Genomic DNA, 24,210 nt, shown 5'->3' with positions numbered 1-24,210 from the left:
TTCCCAGACCCCCCGCACCTCCCCCCAAGGCGCCTGGACTGTTTATCACCCTCTAGACCTTGCTCTAGGCCTCTGCCTCAGACACGGGGGTCCCCCAATGATGTGGAGCCTTGGTCATGGTGGGCTGACTTCTGAATTCCCTGCTCCATGAAGCAGAGGTGGTGCTGGGCCTCACAAGTGGTAGAGAGCCTCAGGTGAACGTGTGGCCCCACTGCTGCGATTGTGGCTGCGATCGAGGGCTGGTCTCGGGCCCAGTGGACCTGCGAGTCCACATCAGGCCCCGGCACACTCGGGGGGCCTTCCGCGCGGGATCAGCCCAGCGGCCACACGCCCTCTCTGCCGTCTGTCTCGGGCACTTCCTCTGGACAGGCACAGGAGCCCAGTGCTGTCCTGGTCCTCCACCCAGCCCCCGGGCCCGGCGCGCTGTACTGGGCCTCTCCCCGCTTCTCCTGACTCGTGGCACGCCTTGGCTTGTTGGCCCCACAGCTAATATCACAGTTCCAGTCAGGGGTTTCTGGATCATTGGACAGGGTTTCCCGTGGTGCAGCTGGGAGTGAGACGTGTTTGCAGCTTTTGGCCCCAGAGCGGTAGGCGGAGAAGGCTCCATTCTTCGGCATCTGTAACCCTTGTTACAGGTCTGTTCAGGTCTTATATTTCCTCCTGGGTCTGTCTTGGTAGATTGTTTCAAGGCATTTGGACATGGCCGTTTTTCACATCTCCAGACCGGGCGATTTACTGAATGGTCCTCAGCTTGGATGCCTGGTTAGATGCCTTCTTTATGGGACCATCTTCTTCACTCTGATGTGTGGCCTTTTGTAAAACTGTCTTTGGAGTACATTCTGTCAGTTTTCCTTATCGGAAAATGTCTCAGCTTCTCTCCCATTTCTGAAGGCTGGTCTTCCTAGGAGCACAAACCTTGATGTGCCCTTGAAGGCTGCCCTCTGCCCTCTGCCCTCTGACCTGGGCAGGCTGCTCTGTGTGAGCATCCATTTTCCATTGCTGCAGTGATGAGTTACCAGGAAGTCAGAGGCTTAAAGCATCATAACTTAGGATTTCACGGTGCTCGAGCCTGGAAATCAGAAGTGCCTACGACTGGGCGGGAGTCTCTGTGTTGGCAGCCGCCTTCCTTTCTGGAAGCTCGGGAGGAAACCTGCAGGCCTCCCATTCTTGACCCACACCCTCCTCTAACGCCAGGAGTGACTTGCACTCCGTCCCGACTCCCAGTCTTCTGCCTGCTCTTCCACAGTGGAGGGCCCTAGTGGACAGTCTAGGACACTCTTTCCATCTAAGGGCAGTGAATTAGCAGCTTTGATTCTGTTTGTTGCGTTGATTCCCCTTTGCTATGAAATAGCACGTTTGCAGGTTCTGGATGCAGACGTCTTTTAGAGGCTGTTATTCTGTTCCCACAGGAGGTGATCTGAGTTGTGTCCTCTGGTTGCTGTTAGCGTCTCCATCTTTTGTGGTTTTTCTTTGGTGTATTTAGGTGTGTATTTCTTTCATTTTAACTTTTTATTGAAGTGTTGTATGCACACACACAAAAATTCACACGTGTATACAGTTGGAAGAATTGATGAACTGGACACATCTGTGTCACCAGCACCCAGAACATGTCCCCCAGGGTCACTATTCCAAGTCGGGATAGTGGTAACCCCTGGGGGGGCTCTGGGTAGCCCTATTTTTTGTTCTCAGTGCTGATGTTCCTAAGAATGGAATTGTTGAGTCATAGGGCATAGGTGCTGTTTTCTTTTTATTTACTGCACTTAGAAATATTATGCCTGCTGAATATATAGATTTGTGTCCTATGAAAATCCTTCTGAGAGCATCAGAAGCCAAGGGCTCCAGGCAAACTTGGCCTGGGCAGCCTCTGTCAGTACTTGCTTTCCCCTCCTGAAGGTTCCACATTGCATCGGATCACCCTCTGTCCGCTGACGCGGGCATCTTTCCAGTGTCCTCTACTGGGGTCCAGCCCCAGCAGGATCCAGGGGTTCCCTCAGGATGGATGGAGTAGGCGAGAGAGAGAGAGAAGGAGAGAGACAGGGAGACCAAGCTTAGGTGGAACAGGTCTGGTCTGTAACTTTATTTTTAAAAAGAGCTTTTATACCTTGGGTTGTACATAGAGGGGAATGGAAGATGCAGAGTCATGCAGGGTCAGCAGTTCTGACCCTTATCGAAACCAGGCTTTCTTTCTGCATACCTTTCCATATACAAAAGTCTTATGTGATTTACATCATCTTCTGGCCTGGAGGCCTGTTAACAGTTTATGCCCCTTTTTTCTGATAAAGGTTTGTCAACCAGAAAACTTATTTTCTCTAAAAGTGTTTTTTCTAAAGTCTGGCGCCACTCTCAGAAAGTACTAAATAAAGTTACATTCCTATGGGGCAAAGGTGCAGTGGGTTATAACAAAGAAAAAATTTATTAACTCAAAGGTCTAATGTTGCTAACACCAAGGCTACTACTTCTTTTCCCTACATATCAACTATATTAACTAATATACTTCCAGGCACACAGTTGGTAAGGGATATGGAAACTTGGCAGCAAGCATTGGCTCAACAATGAAATCCTTCACCAGCACTCTTCTAATAATTTTTACTCCTCGAAGGGCTCTGTGCCTATTAGAATTTTAGAATGTTTAAGTTCCCCTGCCTTTCATGGTTGGGAAGTTGTGAACAACCATGTGCATTAGTTGTAAGAATATGGATAAACCTGCCACGCAAGTTAGAATGCTAACAGAGGGGTTTGAATTGAAATATTCCTTTGCTGCCCAGGAGACTTATCAGCTAGAGCCCTAAGTTGATTTTCTTCAGGGGAAGGTGGTCAGGGATAGCCCCCTGTTAATGCCAAAAGAGTTGGTGAAAGGCATAATATAGTAAACAGTAGACAGACAGATTTTGGTGTCGGGGTAGATGCTTGAGCAGGTCCAGGGAGTCCCTCGAGTCCTGATCCGCCTGGTCTGTCAGGTCTCTCCTCATGACCTTGTCGTGGGTGGGATCTCGTGTGCGGGCTCCCGGCATTCCTCCAGTGCTGACCTCAGGGTGTAGGATAGGGGGCACTCCCATAGGATTCAGCTTCCTGAGTCCTTGTGTTCCTCAGCTTTGTGCTCGGGGGCCCTGGGGGGGATTTCCTTGCAACAACTCCGTGAGGACTCTCACCCAGCATCTTGCATTGGTGCCAGCTGTGAGCACGCTAACATTTCAGTGAAGGTGTAAGGAGATGCAGGAGAGAGAGAGAACCAAGGTGCCGAATACACTAGTCACTGACTCTTTTAGGAGCTGAGAAAGCTGTGTTTTTCTGTAGCTTATCTCTTGGGAGATGCAAACCAGAGCAGGTTAACACTGGATACAGGGAGGGACTGGTGCCCTGTGCCCCCATCCAGGGAAGGAAAGTGTGGCTAGGGGTCATTGCAAGACTAGACCCCGTCGGGGGACCAGCTCCTGGAATTCCCACTCTTCTTTCTTTTTAAAATTTGTTATCCAGAATCAAGTTGGAAAAGCTTTCTGAAGAAAACACTCTCTTGAAAAATGAGCTGGGGAGGATCCGACAAGAGCTTGAAGCTTCAGAAAGGACAGAGGCTGCACAGAGGTAAGGGCCAGCTCGGTGGTCCCACCCAGCCACCCATCCCGGACACGGTTTGCTCATCATAGAAGTTCACAAGGCATTACTGCAGATAGTGGGACATGTTCACAGATAACCCACATTCCAGGAACAGTCAGCAGAGAATTGTGCTGCCCTCTGACCAGCCTTGATAGGCACAGGAGGGCTCAGGTGTCCTACAGAATACTCCATAGCATGCTCAAGGGTCAGAGGAGGCATCCTGCATCCCTGCAGGGGCAAGAGGGCCTCTTACAACCTTCCTGGGCCAGTAGAATCTGTTCTTGTCCTGATAATTATTTCAGCCGTGCTTTTGTCCAAGGTTCATTCCTGGTCTATGGATTTCAGTGTGTCAAATTCAGGGGTCTAGGGCAGGGGCCTGAGCACTGAGGCAGGAGCTGTGTGTATTGTAGAGGGATACTTGTCGGGAGATTCCAGCTTTCACTATCAGAGACTCATCTAAGAAGGGTTTGGCTTTTTTTTTTTTTTTTTTTTTAATAAAATTCAAATGAGCTCAGCTCTAAACTGCTGAGAATGTGGTATTGATTTGATAAAAGTGCCTGACGATTAAAGTGTGGAATCCAGAGTGGATAGTCACCCAGAAATCACTGTTACGTTCCAGCAATTCTGAAATCCGAAAGGTTTCTTCCCTCCAGGAACCATTTACCGTAGGTTTGGTGCTGGGACCCTTTTGACAGCAGACGTCAGCAAATGCAAGGCTGTGTTGATCGTTATGCTTCTGGATGTGAAGAGCACTCCCACGTGCTGGAGAGAGATTAACATGTGCTGTGCAACTGAGGAATGTCGTGGAGGGTTTGTTCTTAGTGCTGGCAGGGTTCCTCTGGTTCCCAGGCTGCGATCCAATTGGACCAGCAGCGGTAACAGTGCAGGACAGTGAGAGACCAGTGGCTGTAGGGTATGGAGAGCAGGCGTACAAACCAGCCACCACGGTGACCGCGGTGAGCAGTGACTCATCAGTGATACTGTTAACTTTGCTTCTTCAACAGGAAGGAAATGGAGGTCTTAAAGAGAGACAAGGAAAAGGCCTGCTTTGAGATGGAAGAGCTCTGCACACAGGTTAAGTATTGACACCTGGTGTGAAACGGATGCACCCCCCGCTCCCTTTTCTATTGTTTTGAAATAATCTCAAACTTACAGAAAGGAAACACAGAACATTTTTATGGAAGTTACAAGAGTTGCTGGCCCATCAGCCTCCTCCCACTCCAAGCTGGGGGATCAGTGTGGATAGGATGAGTTGTGGCCCCGTCAGCCGCAGCCGGGACCTCGTGTGGCTTCAGTCTGCCTTTCCTTGTTCTTAGGACCTGGTGCTGTTGAAGGTGATAAGCAGTTGTTTTGGTGTATCTAGAACTTCCTTAGAATTGGATTCAGATTATGTGGGAATATCCCCTTCTCATTCCATCCTGTCCGGGGACACAAGCTTTAGTGATGTCCTTAGATTCTTGGTCAGGTGGTGTTGGCCAGGCTTCTTCACAAAGTTACTTTCCCCTTGGTTATTCCTGAACATTTTGTGGGAAAATCCTTTGATATGATGTGAATGTCCTGTTCTTCATCAAACTCTCACCCAGTTGTTCTCCATGTTTATTTAATGGGTTATAATATGTTACCATCAGTATTTATTTCCATGCTCAAGTGTCCCAGGTTTGGCTATAAGAGCCCCCTCGTGGTGAGTTCTGGTCATTATTTGAGCACTTCCTTACTTTCTACTGTCCCATGATATTCCAAGTTCATCTGATATTTCCCTTGCCCCAACCCTGGAAGCAGCCACTTCTCCAAGGAATCCTTGATGACTTTTAGCTCAGAATGGTACTTGGAGACCAAGATTTGGGTTCTGGGGATGCTCACTATGTCCAAATAGGGTCATCACTATGTCCAAATACAGTTAGTGCATGGAACTAGGGAGTGTATATTTATTATGCTCAATGCACGTGGTTTCAGGTATATTTATTTGTACACCTCTCTACCCAAAATCATAAATTCAAACTGCAATTCCAATATCACAGGGATGATTCTATCTTTCTCTCTTTCTGTATTTATAACTTCTGCCTCTAGCAGTGAAAAGCCTGGTCTCCATCATCCTCAGTGGATGGACTTACTGTTTGATCAGTCCCCTTTAGCCTGCACGTGAATGCCCCTCTCACTGTTCAGCACTGACCACCACACTGGTCTCCCTTTGCGCCATGAATAAATGCTTTCTACACTTGGCCTCACTTACTGGCTTTTGTACCGAAGCACACAGCTTGGAGGGCTTTCCTTGTGACTTAGCTGCTAAAGAATCCGCCTGTAGTGCGAGAGACTTGGGTTTGGTCCCTAGGTTGGGAAGATCCCCTGGAGAAGGGAAAGGCTACCTACTCCAGTATGCTGGCTTAGAGGGTTCCATGAACTATATATAGTCCATGGGGTCACAGAGAGTTGGGCACGACTGAGCTTCTTTCACTTCACTTTACACAGCTTGGATGTGGCGTTCTTTTTTTTTTTAGTTTTTTTAAAAATTGAAATTATTACTGATAATTGCAGGCTCACATAAATTACAGAGAAACACACTTTGTCCAGTTTCCCCAGTGGTCACGTTTTATGAAACTTTAGTATAGTGTCTGTGTTAGCATGCTAGGGCTGCCATAGCAAAGCACCACAGACTGAGGGGCTTATACCACAGAAGTTTATTTCCTCACAGTGCTCAGAGTTAGAAGCTCAGGTCAGGGCGGGGCTGGTTTCCTCTGAGGCCTCTCTCTGGTTTGTACACAAGTGTCCTCCCTGTGTCCTCACATGGTCCTCCTTCAGACGCGTGTGTCGTCACCTCTTATTAGGGCACCATCCTCCTGCATTCACACGACCTCGTTTTACCTTAATCACCTCTTTCAAGACCCCATCTCCAACTGCCGTCCCTCTGTACAGGATTGGAAGTTTGGGCTTCAACGTGTGAATTGGGGTGTGAGGGGATGCAAGTCAGCCCTTAATGAGCATCGCAGTCAAGCTATTGACATTGATGCAGTCCGTAGGTCTTACTTCCCCAGTTTGGGGGGCGGGGGTTCGTGGCCCCGCGGCACGTGGCATCTTGGTTCCCCAGCCAGGGGTGGAACCCGAGTGTCCTGCCTCGGAAGGCAGCTCCTTAACCAGGGGACCACCCAGGAAGTCCACGTGCTTCCGCAGCTTTGCTTCTGTTCCCATGTGGGTGTCAGGTCTACACGGCCCTATCCCCTGGGCAGGTTCATGTCTCCACAGCCCAGCTGCAGCTCCACAAGGCCCTTCATATCATTCATTCACAGCTACATCTGCCACCTGTCTTTCTGAACGCCTATCCCAGCCCCACCACCACCCTTACGGCAGAAAACAAAGAGGGACTGAAGAGCCTCTTGATGAAAGTGACAGAGGAGAGCCAAACTTGTACCATTTCACCAGTGATACACAAGAAACCATACCGAATGAGCTCTCTGGGACTGCCTCTCCTCACATAGCACGACTCCCTGCTGTGCGTCCACAGTTAGTTTCTTCCTGTCACTGGATGGCATTCCAAGGCGTTCACGTCCCACAGCTCGTCTTCAGTTCAGTTCAGTCGCTCAGTTGTGTCCGACTCTTTGCAACCCTATGGACTGCAGCACGCCAGGCTTCCCTGTCCATCACCAACTCCCAGAGGTTACTCAAACTCATGTCCGTCACGTCAGTGATGCCTTCCAACCCTCTCATCCTCTGTCGTCCCCTTCTGCTCCTGCCTTCAGTCTTTCCCAGCATCAGGATCTTTTCCAATGAGTCAGTTCTTCACATCAGGTGGCCAAAGTATTGGAGCTTCAGCATCAGTCGCTCCAATGAATATTCAGGACTGACTTCCTTTAGGATGGACTGGTTGGATCTCCTTGCTGTCCAAAGGACTCTCGAGAGTCTTCTCCAACACCACAGTTCAAAACCATCAATTCTTCAGTGCTCAACTTTTTTTATGGTCCAACTCTCACATCCATACATGACTACTAGGAAAACCATAGCTTTGACTAGATGGAACTTTGTCAGCTTTTTAACATGCTGTCTTGGTTGGTCATAGCTTTTCTTCCAAGGAGCAAGTGCCTTTTAATTTCATGGCTACAATCACCATCTGCGGTGATTTTGGAGCCTAAGAAAATAAAGTCTGTCACTGTTTCCATTGTTTCCCCATCTGTTTGCCATGAAGTGATGGGACCAGATGCCATGATCTTAGTTTTTTGAATGTTGAGTTTTAAGCCAACTTTTTCACTCTCCTCTTTCACTTTCATCAAGAGGCTCTTCAGTTCCTCTTTGCCTTCTGCCATAAGGGTGGTGTCATCAGCGTATCTGAGGTTATTTATCTTGGCAATCTTGATTGCAGCTTGTGCTTCATCCAGCCTGGCATTTTGCGTGATGTACTCTGCATATAAGTTAAATAAGCAGGGTGACAATATACAGCCTTGACATACTCCTTTCCCAATTTGGAACCAGCTTGTCTTAATGCTTGCCTTTTATGTTTTTTTATTTTTATTTTTTAATTATTATTTTATTTATTTTTTATTTTTATTTTTTAATTATTATTTTATTTATTTATTTATTTTTAATTTATTTTTTTTACTTTACAGTTCTGTATTGGTTTTGGCATGCCTTTTAAAGGATGGCTGGGTGATTCCAGTGTTGGGCTCACAGAAGCTGCAGTGAACATTCCCAGGCAGGTCTTTGTGTGGATGGTCTTCATTTCACGGGATAGATGCCCAGGAGAGCAGTCACTGTTCTGTACGGCAGTTGCATGTCTAGTTTCATATGAAATTGCCCAGCTGTTTTCCAGAGCAGCTACTAAGAGTTTATGTTCCCACCAGCGGTGTATGCTCGGTCCAGCTGCCCCACATCCTTGCCCACGCTTGGTGTTGTCACTCTTATTTTAGCCAGTCCAGTAGGTGAAGGACACTGAGTCAGAACAGCTGGAGGGGGCTCCAGTGGGCTGTCCCCTTCCCCTCGCTGGTTCCGACCTGGTACAGAAGGAGGGCAGAGAACAGAGCGCTCTGTGTACTTCAGAACAGCCGCTGTCCTAGTCTACTCAGGCTCCATACAGAATGCCACAAGCAGGCGGCTTAAACTACAGAGTTTATTGTCCCAAGGTTCCTAAGGCCACGATCAAGGCGGGGCTGGCTTGGTTCCTGTGAGGCCCTTCCAGGCTTGTGGGGAGCCCCCTCTCACTGTGTCTTCTTATAAAGTCACTGTCCCATTGGATTAGGACCCCACCTTGCGAGCACATTTAACCTTAATTACCTGCTAGCAGCCTTGTCTCCAGACAGTGGTGACTTTGTGGACCCGGTTCTACCCACAGCAGCCACCTTGTTTAGGCCTCCAGCTTTTGGCTCCTGGTGAGCTGTGACGCTCTTTGCCTGTCTTTCTGGTTTTCAGAGCATTGGTTTGCCCTGTGACTTCAGTTCTCTGATGGGCCTCAGAAGAGTTGTTGGCTTTCAGCTACTCAGCTTTCTCTTTGTTCTGGTTGGGAGGGGCGGGTAACGACTTCCAAGCTCTTTCCAGGCCAGAGCGGAAATGGTGTTTTGCTTCTCATGTGGGTTTCTGCACGTTCACTGTTAGGACACAGAAGTGTAGTGGATTTCCATCTGCCGACCCTGTGTCCTTGCTGAGTTCCCACTCTCTCGGGGAGGGCTTTTATCACCTCTGGTTTCCCAGACACCTGCTGTACCCTGGAGAGACCCGCAGTTCCCATCCACCTCTTCCCACCGCTGCCTGCCTCCCCGAGCCTGGCTGATAAGGTGGGAACACCCACCCTGGGGCCACAGTGATGCATCCGCCTAGCTGTGCATGAACCCTGCTCCGAGGCACAGAGGGCTTCAGACCCTCAGCCTCCGGAGCAATTGCTAGGGAAAAGCAGAGGAGCAAAACATGGTTTGTGTGAAGGTGTGTGACACACAGTTGGAGATAACGAGCTTCCTTGTGTCACCTGCTGGCTGCTGTTTATCCCAGGCCGCACCGCCAGCGTCCAGCATCCACAGTCTGCAAAGTGGGTCATTTCATCAGTGTGCTCTGTTTAATGACAGTGATCAGATTTTTTAAGAGAATCATGTGCCTCAGGTTTAGCTAGGGTTTTTTTTTTTCTTCAACTTGTATAAGATAATGTCAGAAATAACTGTGTGAGAAATAAGAAAATCATGCCAGTTCTCCAGAGCAGTGATGGGATGTTGATGGGGTGTGAGTGCTCCTGGTGCCCAGCATTTGTTTCTTGGGGGATGGATCAGAGTTCATCCTTTGCCTGGTGGCCTGAGAGCCCATCACTCTGGGGACACTGAGCGAGTGCCTCACCCACTAGTTGCTAATAGTAACCCCACCCCCAGCTGTGATGACCAAAATGGTCTCCAAAGATTGCCAGGCATCCCCTGGGGAGAAGAGTGTCCCTGGTTGAGGACCCCTGGGATGCTGCTGGCTTTCCGACCTGTGTTTTCTCCCTTTTTGTTTCAGAGTCAGAAGTGTAGGGATGAACTGTCCCAGCTCAACCACAGGGTCCTGCAGCTCGGAGAGGAGGCCTCTACCCACCAGACCCAAAGTGAGAAGGATCACGTCACCGTCCAGCTGCTAACGCACAGACTGGAGGAGGCCGTGCGCCGGGAGGAGCTGCAGGTGAATGGCAGGCAGGTCAGGGAGGGGCGGGCAGCCTGGCCTAAAACAGACCAAGGACAGCCCTGAAGTGCCTGGAGGTAAAGCGAGGGGCTTCACAAGCAAGCCCTGAAAAACGTGTGAACTTTTAGCAGCTTTTGCAAAGCCTGGTACCTCTAGAGAAAGTAGCAGAAAGGAATTAAATCCTGATGATAGGAGCCTAAATTGGGATGACCTCTCCAGAGGTCATTGTGGCAAAACATACATCAAGAGTGGTCAAGAACGTTGGTGTGCTCCGACTTCATGATTCTGCTGTGGGAACTTTACTAAACATTGTGTATGGACTTAGCTGAACATATTTTCATTGCTCTGGTGTTTATAATAGCACAACAGAATTGGAATCAGCTTTGAATCATCAGCCGTATTGACTAAGTCAGTAGATTATGGTGCTGCCATTAAAAAACACATGTTTAAACAGTGTCTAATGCTCTGGCGTAAGAGAGGAAGCAGGGCCTACGATGTCGTGGTGGCAGCATGTGTGTGTGGAGGAAGGGCCAGGAGATACAGCACGTCGGATGTGCTGTAATCACGGATGACTTAAATTTGTAACTCTTGTTTTCTGAAGTTTCTGCATTAAGCACGTATCACATTGCTAATGTCCTTCTTATACTTGTGAAACTGACATTTAAAAACAGGGTAACCAAATCCAAAAACTTGAACTTGAACTTGACCACGTGACTCAGGACCGTCAGAGCCTGAGACTGGCACAGTCACAGCTGAGAGAGGCCCTTGAAGAGAGTCGGGACCAGGTGGGTGTGCACGGTGGTCCCGGGCTGAGGGGGGTCAGCCTCGCCTCTGACAGCCTGCACATCAGAGGGCCGGCCAAGGGCATCGTGGGGCTGGCGGAGGGCACACAGCTAGGGGGGACGCCCTCCAGGCCGAGGACACAGTCAGGCCCGGTCCAGGGTCAGGTGGAACACGAGTGAACCATGTAAAGGGCTGTGCCTGTTTCCTCATGAGGGCAGGTGGCCATAGCAGCACCTCTGGGTGTGCCCTCTGCAGGTGGAGCAGCCAGGGAACACGGAAGGCGGCCTCCGAGGTCAAGGCCGCTGGCGCAGCAGCCCCCGAGGGGACTAGCTCCTCGCCCCAGCGGAGCCCGGGTGTCACACGCCTGTGCATTTGTGTGGCAGTGCCACCAATGCCCTGCCCTGCGCTTGTCCAGCGCCTGCCAGGCTCAGAGGTGCAGTGGGGGGCAGGCAGGGAGCTCATGGACTGGGACACAGAGATGTGAGCAGAGTGGGCCCAGGAGGGGTGGCGGGTGCCTGCCAGCGAGAGGTGCTGGGACTCAGGGCTGGTTCTTCCAAGGAGCTCGAGCAGGAGGAGAGGAGGGAGGTGACGGTGTGAGGTGCCCTGAGGACCTTGGGCCCTGGTGGACTCAGACATGGGGTGCGCTTGGAGAGCCAGTGTCTGCAGGGGGAAGGGGCTGTGAGAGAGGGTCTCTAAGCCTCATGTCTCTGCTCAGCCTGGCACCAGGTTCCCCACCTGGCCCCTGGTCTGACCCCTGGACTTAGCTGTGGACACCTGGTGTGAGAGGTCACTTCTCAGATGGCCCAGGTTGCAGAAGGGTCTATCTGCATGTGGGACCCCTCCCTGTCCAGGGTCTTAGGAGGGGCTGGCAGACCCCTGTGGGCCCAGCCCACTGCTGTCAGCAGGCACTTTCTCCAAGGTGTCTCTGTGTACTGGGGGCTCCCTTCCCTGTTCATAGTGCAAAAGGAACCTTGAGAAATTGCCAGACTGGCTTGACCTTTTGAGGTGAAGAAGACAGATCAACCCATGGGCAGCAGGGCTGGGCTGCCGGAGGCTTCCATGCCCGCTGGGGTTGGGGGATGCCCAGCACTCAGCCACTGTCACGGGCAGGAGCATCTGCTCTGAGGCCACCTTTGGTGAGTTATATGAGGACCCCTGAAACACGCCTGGATGAAAGTGTGCAGAGGGAAGTAAGGCGTTTACAGGGCAGCTAGGGACCATCAAGGGTACAGAGGTGAGGGTGCATCCAGAGCCATGGGGAGGGAGTGGTCCTGAGGTCACAGAGCCAGCAGGGGAGCCAGGCGTCAAAGAGGGCGCCTACACAGCCGGCATCCCAGGGTGCTGTGGGAGGGGCACCTGCACCGGCCTCTCTGTGGCATCAGGTCCTTGTTGCGTGGCAGCCAAGCACCCAGGAAGGGCAGACAAGCATCCAGGCTGCTGAGCACTGCGCCGGGGGTTTCCTTAGCATCACTGCCCCACATTTGGATGGGCCAGTCTGGATTCAGGGTGGAGAGGTCCGCCATCATCTGAGGGGCTCACTGCCCCACCCCAGCACCCAGAACACGGAGGCCCTGGCTTCCTGGCTGCTGGGGCCCTGCTTCTCTTCTGGGGACATCCTGCCTTCTCACGTGGCGGTCGAGCAGGGCTCTCCAGAGAAGGCCCCCCCCTCCACCCACACCTTGCTTTACAAGGAGGGCCTCAAGGGCACTCAGCTGGGCCGTGCTGAAGTACTGCCTGGCAAAGGAGAGTGGATGGCAAGGCCTGTGGTCAGGCTTCAGAGCTAAGCACAGCATTGGCTGCAGGAGGCAGCAAAGTGCCCAGGCAGGTGTGCGGGACTCAGACCTCGACTGGAATGACTGCATAGTGATCATCTGAAGCTCTAAAGCCACAGGGAGGCGGCTACATCTGGTGGAGGGTGTGAGAACTTTCCTCCCCTCTCTTCATCCCAGGAGCGTGGCGGCTGCTCCACTGGACCCGTGTGTGTGGTGTGCTTCTGGGGGTCTGTCCAGGGAAACTGCCCGGGGTGACCCCTCAGACACGCGGTGACACAGGCCAGTGAGGGAGTGGGGCTGTGGCTCACAGTTTCACCCCTGCCTGGGGCGGCTAGTGCCCTCCTCCCCTGCCTGCCCTCAGCAGGGCCCCTGGTGGAGCCGCTGCCTCTCCCATCCATGGGGTCTCAGAGGGCAGTTCTGTGTGCTCCAGATGAGGCTGCCAGAGCCCGTGGTATAAACGGTGTTTAGATGGCCTCCCAGGCGCTCCATTCAGGGAAAGTGGCCAGCCTGGTGCCAGCGATCCCGTGGGTTCTGTGCCCAGGAAGCAGGTGGCCGAGTTTGTCCTCATCCACACCTCGCCATGCTGTGCAACCTCCTCCGGGGCCCTGGCCACAGCCAGTCTCAGGAGCGTGAGCTCTACATTTAGAGGGAGGCTGCTGTACGCAGCTGGTGCGGGTCCCATTATTGAAGGAATTAAACCCAGCAAGGAACCCAGGGGGTAAACAGGACAGAATAACTTTATCCTCCCAGGATCCAGTACAAGATCACAGGGAGGGCTACAGGCAGGCCTTCCAGGCTCTCAGGGTGCAGAAACACCCCTGAGTGGACTTTGTGTTAGTCGCTCAGTCCCGTCCCATTCTTTGCAACCCCATGGACTTCACCCTACCAAGCTCCTTTGTCCGTGGGATTCTCCAGGCAAGAATATTCAAGTGGGTTGCCATGCCCTTCTCCAGGGGATCTTCCCAACACAGGGACCAAATCCATATATCCTGTGTTTCCTGCATTGCAGGCAGATTCTTTACCATCTGAACTATCAGGAAATGGAGTGTGGGCATCAGATAAACGGACTCTTAAGAAATCGGGGGCTCTGCTGGACACGCCCTTCCCCTCTGGGGTGGCCTACCAGGTAGAGATGCAGTGTTCTGTATCTGGTGGTGACCCTGTAGCTCTGGGCAGTCACCCCACAACCGCTGTGCCTTTTCCCCGGCAGCTATATGGAGCCACCCAGAGGCTGCAGCTGGCCCGGTCGCAGCACGCCCAGCAGGTGCGGCAGCTGCGGGAGGAGATGGCACAGCTCGTGCCTGCAGGCCGCGTGGCCGAGCTGCAGCGGCTGCTGGAAGGGGAGCGGCGGGGGGCACGGCGGCTCCAGGAGGAGGCCCAGGTGAGTGGGGACCGGGCTCGGGGGCCAGCTGGGGGTGACGGGGAGGGTGAGTAGGCTCTCTGGTGCCAAGGGGAGGACGGCCCGACAGCCCTCCCACTATGTGGGATGTTTATGGAAGCCACGGGACACGGCTTCCGCTGGGAGCTGGTGGGCATTGAGCGCCCGATCCTGAAGTTCCCTAGCCTGTTTTCTGGGCTGCGTGTGTCTGTAGCCAGCCACACATGTGACCTGCTTCCAGGTCTGAAAGGTGGTGATAGAAGAGTCACAAGAGAGGGATAGGCAGGGCTAGCTCTTCGGGAGTGCAGCCAGGTGAAAGGTCCTGGGGTGGGCTGTGCTTGGCATGTTTAAAAGCAGCAAGGGGTGGGAGGTTCTGGATGGACAAGAGATCAGCACAGTGACAGCACGGACTTGGGGAGCCCTGCTGTGTGCAAGGCTCACATGTAGAAACAGAGTTGCTGCCTTAAAAGGGCAGCAGAACAGTGGCTCAGCGAGTGCACTGTGGGGGACTGGATCCTGGCTCCACCTGAGCCACGTGATTTAACTCTATGCTTCCATTTCTTTCAACCTCAGCGGCAGTGGTTCCCACCTCAGAACAGTCTCTCAGGCATAAGTGAGTGGGCACCTCAAAGTGCGAGCCTGGGGAAGCACATTTGGGTCCTCAAAGTTCATGGGTCAGTTGGAGGGTGAGGAGGGGCAGAGGGCTAGGTGCCTTCCTGAGGAAGAAATTTGTGCAAGATTGGAAAGGTGGGTAAAATCTGACATTTGTAAAACACAAATTCTAACGAAGAACAGCCTTATAGCATTATGCAGACACGTCGTGCTGGAGATAATCTGTGCTAGGACAGATTATTGACAATTTAGTCAGAGATGCTCTAGAAAGGCTACCATGTTTGGGGAACCTCAACTTTGAGTCATTTAGGATTAAAATCCTAGGACAAAGAGTCTCTCATCTGCTAACACTACAGTGAGAAATACAGCTTTGTGGCTTGTGAGACATTTCTAACCATCCCTCCCTATGGATGAAAGGTTAGCCAGATACTCAGATTTTGTACACTTCAGCTGATTTCCATTCTAAAGTAAATAAGCCTGAGATGATTCTTTTTAAAATGTACCATGTTGATCTCTGCTGTTGCTGCTGCTGCTGCTAAGTCGCTTCAGTCGTGTCCAACTCTGTGCAACCCCATAGACGACAGCCCACCAGGCTCCCCCGTCCCTGGGAGTCTCCAGGCAAGAGTACTGGAGTGGGGTGCCACTGCCTTCCTGCGTGTTGATCTCTCACCTCCTCTTATTCAGGAAGCGCATGAGAAACAGCTGAAAGCAGCAGCAGAGCGGGCGGAGGAGGTGGAAATGGTTTTGAAGAACATGGAAGTGCTCCTCCAAGAGAAAGTGGGTGAGCTGAAGGACCAGGTGAGTGATGGGCGCCTCCTCTGGGCGTCGGGGTCGCCGATGAGGGAGACAGGACCCAAGAGAAGCCTGCGTCCTGCGGAAGTGCTGAGAAGGGGAGAGGAGGGCAGGGAGAGAGGGGAGAGAGAGGCCTTGCTGTCCTACGAGGTCCGCTTGGCGCTCCAGGAAGTGAAATGTGAGCATCTGTGGAAATACTTCTCTTCCACAGTGACCGAATGTGGTTTATCTGCAGCGCCCTGAGCCGCGGGTCCCCAGTTCGAGTCACTCCGTCCAGAGCCCCCCTGCCCACCTGTGTAGCCCCTGCCCTGCCGGCACCAGCGCCCTCCACCCTTTTCGGTCCCCGGGTCCTCACTTTCCTTCCCCGCCGTCAGACTCCTGGACTCCCCTACGCCCCAGTCACTCTTGGTAACACCTCAACCCCAAGTAAATCTTGAGGCTCCTACATGCTTCGGGGGGCGGGTAGCGGCCCTTCCGCTCTGCCCCTGACCCCCAGCCCCTCTCCCCTCCGCTCAGTTGTGACTTGGGCTTGTGTCCCCGTGAGACCAGAAGGTCCCAGAGAAACGGCCGAGCGCTCAGCTCGCCCAGCCCCGCCTCTGCCGCCCCCCTCCGGTCTCCTCAGCCCCGCCTTCCGGAGCCCCGGTCCTCCCAGCGAGTTCTCTGCTGCCTGGACAGGCGCCCCTTCAGAGCTGTCTGCTCCCAGCCGCCCGCCCACCCAGGGGCCGTCTCACTCCAGCGCGGCCCTCGGTGCGGAGCAGAGCTCCCATCGCCCGCCCTGCGCCCTTTTGGGCCTGACAGCTGGGCTCCTCGTCTCCTCTGCCAGCCCCTCAGCAGCAGCAGTCTTCCTTAGATACGTCGGAGCTGCCGGCCTGCCCCAGAGTAGACAGTGGCTTCCCCGGTGGCCTCGAGATTCTGCAGGACCTGGCCCCCTGCCCTCGGCCCCTCGCCCAGCGGGCATGGCAGCTCTGCCTTCCTCACGGGCCTCCTGGTCGTTCCTGCCACCGCGCATGCGCCGGCCTCTGCCTGGGAGGTGGGCGCCAGGCAGCCTCCCCCCGCCCTCATGCGTCTTTCAGGCCTTTCTGGGCACCTCAGGCTCAGCCGTGTGTCGCCCGCCTGGGTTCTCTGTTAACACGCCACCTGACCCTGCGTGCTCTGCTGGCTCCTCCCGTTAGAGCACGTGCCTGTGGGAGCAGGGCTGTGGCCAGGCAGCGTTGGCCCGCAGAGCTGCTCCGTAGCTACTTAAGGGCGTGAACTCAGCGCGGACTTTCAAAGCCCAAAGCCGGGACCTCTGCCTCTCCGCATCTTGACTAGTGTATCCTGTGTCCCCATCGCTGAAGCCCTTGCCAGTGTTGTGTGGGTGGCACCCAAGGTGCCTCGGTGCGTCTTGGCTGACATGGTGGGCCTGCAGAGCACTCTGAGATAAGGCAATCATTTGGGTACTCTTGAAAGTTTCCTCATTGTCTTTTGCAGGCCTCCAGATTTGGATCTTCTTGTCTTCATTTCATGATAAATCAATTTGTACAAAGTTGGCTTAAATTTTCTCTACCACATAGTTCGTCAGTTTCCTCTCTCATGCCAGGATAACAAAACCTGTCACTGCATCCAACGTGTCTCTGATTTGTAAGGTTCCCCAAGCTAGTCTGAACGTGTGTGGAGGAACAGGAAGGGAGAGCTGGTGGCGTGGCGTGGCTGCGTTAGACGTGCGTACACTGTGGCTTTCTCCCCTCTCCAGTTTGACAAGAACACCCGATCTGGTCTGCTGCTCAAGGAGCTCTATGTGGAAAACGCTCACCTGGCAAAAGCGCTTCAAGTCACCGAAGAGAAGCAACGAGGTGCCGAGAAAAAATCCCGATTCTTGGAAGAAAAAGTTAGAGCTCTCAACAAACTACTCAGCAAGATTGCTACAGCATCCCTCGCTGTGTAGACTGCTTTTCTTCCTGGAGTTCGTTTTGAAAGAACATCTTTAAAGTAAACCACTGTGACGCTGTGGCTTATTGTGGCTCGCTGGCTGTACACCCCTGGATAGACAAGGATTGTGATTCTGTTTATCTCACAAGCATTTAATGAAGGTCTGTGTGCCAGATGCTGGGGAAACAGGTTGGAAAAGACTACTTTTTTCTTTCTTTTTTTTTTTTTAGTGGTCCTTGGGTAACTTCTAGCGTTATATTCCAAATTTTGCTACTGACAAGCAAAACAAATTATGGGGTTCTCAGCAAGGTAAATGGTAAAATAAAGCAATTTTAATGTTGCACTGCTAACCTTGGCTACAGAGATTCAAGTGCAAAGTCAGGGCTTTGTAGTTTTACCATTGCACTGTTAGTGCTATGGGTTTAGTCACTGGCATTCTCGGTACATCGATATAGACACTCCAGAAATGTTGCACTTTCTGTGACTTTCAGCTGGCGATAAGGGATAGAGGAAGGAAGCCTTTTTGTAAGGGCCTGTTCCACCATGAGGGAGTTTAGACAGTGCTGGTATTTTAGGGCTGTGGACTCAGGGAGGATGGTATCCATTGTGAATGCAATCTTTTCCTCATTGAAATGTCATCACACTGGAAAGTGTATGTTTTTTTTTAAAAAAAAGGAAAAAAGTATAGTTTTATATCCAAGATATACATAAAGTATGGTCGTTTGATTTATCAGAATAAACTACTGTAATATGAAGTCACTGTATTTGCAATAAAATCCTTTTCTATTAAAACCGATTAACTTCTAAATGTTTTTTAAACTAAAATATTTCAAATATATAGAAAGATAGTTCTATAGGAAGCACTCATATGTATTACATAAACATGCAGATGTGTTAAGGTCATTGTTACAGCATCTTGGACAGAAGGCCAGTCCCTGTTCTACTGCAGCCAACCTCTTTCCCCTTCCTGGTGGCAACCTCTTTGCTGAAGCTGCTGCATGCTCCCTCCCCTCCATCCGTCTGCACATTTACTGTATGTGCTTGAATGAGAAAAGCCTTAAACCGCTGGAATAGATGGAAAGATCAGATCTGGGGTAGGAGGACTCAACAACATAAAGTGGACTCTTCTCTCCATGCAACTATGGTCGTTTAACCTATGACGACAGAGGCAAGGATAGACAGTGGAGAAAACCCTCTTCAATAAGTGGTGCTGGGAAATCTGGACAGCCACAGTAAAAGAATGAAATTAGAACGTTCTCTGATACCATACACAAAAATATACTCAAAATGGATCAAAGACCTAAATGGAAACTTTTAGAGAAACATAGGCCGAACACTCTCTGAGGGAATTCTCTGGCAGTCCAAGGGTTAAGACTTGGCACTTTCACTGCTGTGGGCCTGAGTTCGATCCCTGGTCAGGGAACTAGGATCCCACAAGTCGCATCACACAGCCACAAAAAAGCACTCTGACATAAATTGCAGAACTATCTTTTTTGATCCATGTCTTTGTGTACTGAAAATAAAAATAAACAAATGGGACTTAATTATACTTAAAAGCTTCTGCACACCAAAGGAAACAAAAACAAAAAACTAACAGAGAGGGAAAAAATATTTGCAAGGGAAGCAACTGACAAAGGATTAATCTCCAAAATATACAAATGTAGCTCTATGTCAAAAAAATAAAAATAAAAACCCAAAAACCCGATTTAGAAATGGGCAACACAAAAAAAATAAAAAATAAAAATGGGCAGAAGACCTTAATAGACAGTTCTCCAAAGAAGATAGACAGATTGCCATGAAATGATGGCACATGAAATGATGGTCAGCATCACTAACTATCAGAGAAATGCATGACAGAACTGCAATGAGGTATCACATCACACTGGTCAGAATGGCCATCATCCAAAAGTCTACTAATAATAAAGGCTGGAGAGGGTGTAGAGAAAGGAAACCCTCCTACATTGTTGGTAATCCTGTAGATTGGTACAGCCACTTTGGAGAACAGTATGGAAATTCCTTAAAAAGCTGAAATATAATAGAACTACTGTATGGTCCAGAAATCCCACTCTGGGGCATATATCTGGAGAAAACTATAATTCAGAAAGATACACATACTCCAGTGTTCATTCCAAACTCCCTTCCCATCCAAGCTTGCCACATCCCATTGAGCAGAGTGCCCCATGCTATACAGTAGGAAAGACAATTGAGTTTTCAACCTTGGGTCCACCACTTACTGTCTGAGTGGCTTTGGTGAGGTTACTTAACCTTCCCCGAGGGGAGCAGCTACTCACCTTCTGCTGGAGGAACCAGGGGGATGGGTTTCCCTCTGTCCCCTCCCCAGCAGCGCATTCCTTGGCCCTGGTCCACTGGTACTTTGTTTTGTCCAGGTAGACGTGTTTAGGCCTGAGTTCTGCTCCTCTTCAGTCGAGAACCTTCATCATTAGCCTTCCTCTACTCACCACCCTGGGGTCTGGGGCCTGGTGCCCACCTGTCCCAGGCCCACTGCCTCCTGCCCACTCTCCAGAGCAGCTGGACCCCCTCCTTCCTCCCCAGCCTTGCCTTGACTATACCTAGTGTCCACCCTTACTAGACTAGCATTCCACCTAGTGACAGTCTCCCTGATTCTGCAGAAACAGTGATCATGCACAAATGAACAAGAGTAGTGACTGCTGCCACGTGGACGCTTAACAAAATGCCCCTTCACTCTCCGTGATAACCTCCAACACCCACAACTTCATAAAGTTGGATGAGACAATTGAGGCTGAGGGTTTAAACTTAATATTTGAGCTGGGATTTGCACACTCACGGCCTGCCTGCCACCAAAATCTGACTCTGCTGCACCCTTGGTTTTTCTTCATCACTGTGGGGATTAGTTTATATTAGTGCCAAATCAGTACTGGAACGGCCTTGCTGGGTGAGAGCTATCCCTCTCCCTCCCCAAGCAAACAGTCTAATTTGCAGGCTGAGATCACAGTAGACAGGAGATAGAATCATGGATCCATAGAGAAATGGAGAAAATAAATTGGTCGAAATATCTGAGGCTCATTTAAGGGGAGAGCCAGAGTAATAATTCAAAAGGATTCCAGCATCCCAAGCTTTGTCTTATCCACATACGACTATGATCTCTCTTCTCAAAGCTGAGGGCCCAGACATGGCCCTTGGGTTCTGCCCTGCTACAGATGTGGTTTATTTAAGCATCTGAATGCCAGAATCCCACTTTCCTTTAGACAGATTTCTTGTGCTCTGACAGCTTCAGAAAGTAACCAGGGAGCAGATGTGGACAGAGCAGCCCAAGGACTGCTTGGAGCTGCTGGCTGCACTTGCCTCGATCCTGGAGAAATAATTCTCCCATCCCTCAGCCTCATTCATGGGCTGAAAACAGCCCCAGGGCCCATCCATGTCCGTGATAAAGAATCCTCTCTCTCCACCCCACACATACCCAGGTTCAGACCTGGGCCAATTTCACCACCTTTCAGGTTGGCTGTTGCCTGTCCTGTGGTATCAGAAATGAGAGGTTGACGCTATACTATGAGTTTGGATCAGAATGTGCTCTTGAGCAAATGTGTGTTTCCTGCTGCTTCCCAGCCTCAGCCACTACCTGGGAAGAGAGGAAAAGCTCATTGCTCTTTTCTGGGAGCCAGGCTGAGGCAGGTTGAACATCCGCTCCAGCTGTTCTCCACACCTGGGATACGTTTAATCAGAGCAGTGTGTCAGCCGCACAGACACAGGGCAGGAGTCCCCTCCCCGCCGGGAAGTGACTACAGCCCGTGACTGCATGCATGTCAACTCGCCCCCTCCCCATCTGTGGGGGCAGATCAGGGACTGAGGCTCTCGAGCTCTTTTTCCCTCCAGTGAGGATCCAGCTCGTGGCCTCACCATGTGATGTTTATACCCTGGTGACGTCACTGGCAGCTTTCTCTGAACCTTACCATCTAGCACCCGTGACCTGAAATGCTGAGAGCTCTCCCCCTTCACCTGTAGGCGAGCCGTTTGATTTCGGCTCTTCTCCACTCCTGTGGCAGAGAGAACAACTCCAGGGGGAGGGAGCAGAATCTAGGCTGTGGTGAGGAGGAGAGAGTGAGGCTGGGCAGCTCCTTCAGGGTGTTTGGTTGTGGGTTGAGCACCGTTGAGGCTGCAGGTGAAGGGGGCAGCATAGTTGAGGGAGAGGTGTTTTTTTTTTATTTTATTTTTAACTGAAGGATAATTGCTTTACAGCATTGTGGTGGTTTCTGCCAAACATCAGCATGAATCAGCCACAGGACAGAGGGCTTTTTTCTTTTTAAAGATGGCAGCCATCCTGGTCAAAGCCTCTTGGTCCCTGCTTTTCATACTATCAGACACTGTTTTCCCAAGTAGACTAGTTTCCCTGTTAGCTCAGTTGGTAAAGAATCCACCTGTGATGCAGGAGACCCTGGTTCGACTCCTGGGTCAGGAAGATCCACTGGAGAAGTGATTGGCTACGCACTCCAGTATTCTTGGGATTCCTTGGTGCTCAGCTGGTAAAGAATCTGCCTGCATTGCAAGAGACCTAGGTTCTATCTCTGGGTTGGGAAGATCCCCTGGAGAAGGGAAAAGCTACACACTCCAATATTCTGGCCTAGAGAATTCCATGGACTATATAGTCCATGGCATAGCAGAGTCAGACACGACTGAGCAACTATCACTTTGATTTTTCATGCTTTTCATAAATGGCCTTTATTATATTGAGGAAATTTCTATTTTATTGAATTCTTTTTATCATGAATGGGTTTTGAATTTTGTCAAGTGTTTTTTATGCATAGTCTTACTTTTAATTCTTACTTGAATGTTGGTAGAGTTGAGCTTTGAATCCATTTGGTCCTAAGCTTTTAACTTTTGGGATTTTTTAAAAAATTAATATTTGAATCTCCTTATTTGTTACTGGAGTGTTGAGTTTTTCTATCTTTTCTTGTTTTAGTCTTGACAGGGTGTGTGTTTCTCAGAATTTATCTGTTTTCTAGGTTTTCCAATTTGTAATAGTTCATCAATAATAATGGCCCCTTATGATTATGCTTCTTTACTTCTGAGGCATCTGTTGTAATGTCGCTTTCCTTTCTGTGTTTATTTCAGTTTCCTCTCTTTCCTTCTTACCTTGGGTAAGGGTTTGTTGATATTGTTTGTTTCTTTCAAAAAATGCACTTCCAGTACTTGCACATGTACACTGGGCATTCTGGCACACGGGCAATGTGTTTAGAGGTGTTGCTTAGCAATGATCATTCTGGGATGGAAGATTCCAAACCGTTGAGCTTCCCAGCTGGGAGGTTGTGGCGGGACGGCTCTGGCTTACCTGTAGTGCTTGTGTTGGGTTTAGGGGACTGTGAAGAGCCGAGGGGGAGGTGAGGTGTGTTTGGAGCCCATAGGCTCTGCGATGAAGAAGATTTTTGACCTCAGGAATAAGAAGGGCAAGTCGCCCTTAGGCTCCTTCACCATCCTGGGGAGAGACAGAGGTCATCATAGAACCAGCTTCCAGCCCAGGTACCACATCCAAGACAGGGACCTCGGGAAGATCCACAAAGCTGCCAGCGTAGGCAACGTACCCAAAGTGCAGCAGGTTCTGCTGCTCGGAAAGAATGGCCTGGACGACAAGGACAAGATGAACAGGTAAGCAGGGAGGAAGGGCCTGGCAGGGGTCCTTCCTGGGAGTTTCCCCTCCAAGGCTCGCAGACACTTTTGTGGGATCCAGTGCCCCACAGACTTGATAGGCTGCAAAAGCCTTAGCTGGTTTAGGACCCGCTTATAATTCCCCTTATAGAGCACTTTACTGGTCATTTTAAAGTGATTTAACTGAATGTCAGTAATCACAGAACTGAAATAAAATGTGGATAGCATCTTTTTTTCCTCTTCTTCCTGCTCCTCCTCATTTGTTGTTATGCATGTGTTAACATGATCTACTCATGAGTAGGAAAAGGCAATGACACCCTACTCCAGTACTCTTGCCTGGAAACCCCCATGGACAGAGGAGCCTGGTAGGCTGCAGTCCATGGGGTCACAAAGAGTCAGACACAACTGAGCGACTTCACTTTCACTTTTCACTTTCATGCATTGGAGAAGGAAATGGCAACCCACTCCAGTGTTCTTGCCTGGAGAATCCCAGGGATAGTGGAGCCTGGTGGGCTGCCGTCTATGGGGTCTCACAGAGCTGGACACGACTGAAGCGACTTAGCAGCAGCAGCAGCAGCAAGAGCTCTCAAGTTCTATAGCCCTCAAGAAATCTTCTGGAACTCCCTGGCTCTCACATTGTTTTTCTCATGTGATTTATGAAAACTCTTCTTCCCTTGGATCGTCCATTGTAGATATTGGCAGTGGACAGATTTTTGATGTTGTCAGTATCTTATTTTTAATGTACATATTTTATACCATAATGTTATATATTACAAAAAACTGCATAGTAAGAAAAATAATCCCCATGACAGGTCAACTTCTGGGTTAAAAATTCTTCAGCTACAATTCAATATCCATTTTATATCAGTGTACACTTATGTGTATATGCTGTTTGCTGAAGGACCTTAGAAGACAGCTTTGAAGTAGAAAACTGGCTGTGTCCTCCTTGAATAGGAGGACATTTTCTTAGGATATATGGTCTTTCCATATTTAAACCAATAAATATATCATGGTTTTAAAGATTTTGGGTTACACATGCTGTCTTTAACTGTTGTGATGAAATTAAAAGTTTTGTGTAGTAGGCAAAGATTTGCCCTTTTAGATATCAAAATTTGCTGGGTGACATTTTCTATTCAGTTC

General features: G+C 50.4%; 1 protein-coding gene across 3 annotated transcripts in view; it reads left to right on the top strand.

The window, feature by feature from the left end:
* NINL (ninein like) overlaps window positions 1–18,247 on the top strand; it is a 117,570-nt gene extending 99,323 nt beyond the window's left edge. For 2 of the 3 annotated variants that reach the window (XM_040248269.1, XM_040248270.1), the window contains 7 exons: window positions 3,475–3,579; window positions 4,596–4,665; window positions 10,048–10,206; window positions 10,878–10,991; window positions 13,972–14,142; window positions 15,436–15,549; window positions 17,276–18,116. In XM_040248269.1, coding sequence (XP_040104203.1) covers window positions 3,475–3,579; window positions 4,596–4,665; window positions 10,048–10,206; window positions 10,878–10,991; window positions 13,972–14,142; window positions 15,436–15,549; window positions 17,276–17,467 — 925 coding nt within the window. In that variant the 3' untranslated portion in view covers window positions 17,468–18,116. Of the gene's footprint in view, window positions 1–3,474; window positions 3,580–4,595; window positions 4,666–10,047; window positions 10,207–10,877; window positions 10,992–13,971; window positions 14,143–15,435; window positions 15,550–17,275 lie in introns of all 3 variants that reach the window. The other variant, XM_040248268.1, reaches the window with a different exon arrangement.
* Window positions 18,248–24,210: the final 5,963 nt, after the last annotated feature.

Source organism: Oryx dammah, unplaced genomic scaffold (assembly GCF_014754425.2).
Source record: "Oryx dammah isolate SB20612 unplaced genomic scaffold, SCBI_Odam_1.1 HiC_scaffold_10, whole genome shotgun sequence".
In the NCBI taxonomy this organism is placed as follows: domain Eukaryota; kingdom Metazoa; phylum Chordata; class Mammalia; order Artiodactyla; family Bovidae; genus Oryx; species Oryx dammah.
Note: the sequence above shows the minus strand (reverse complement) of the source record. Positions and strands in the feature narration are given on the sequence as shown.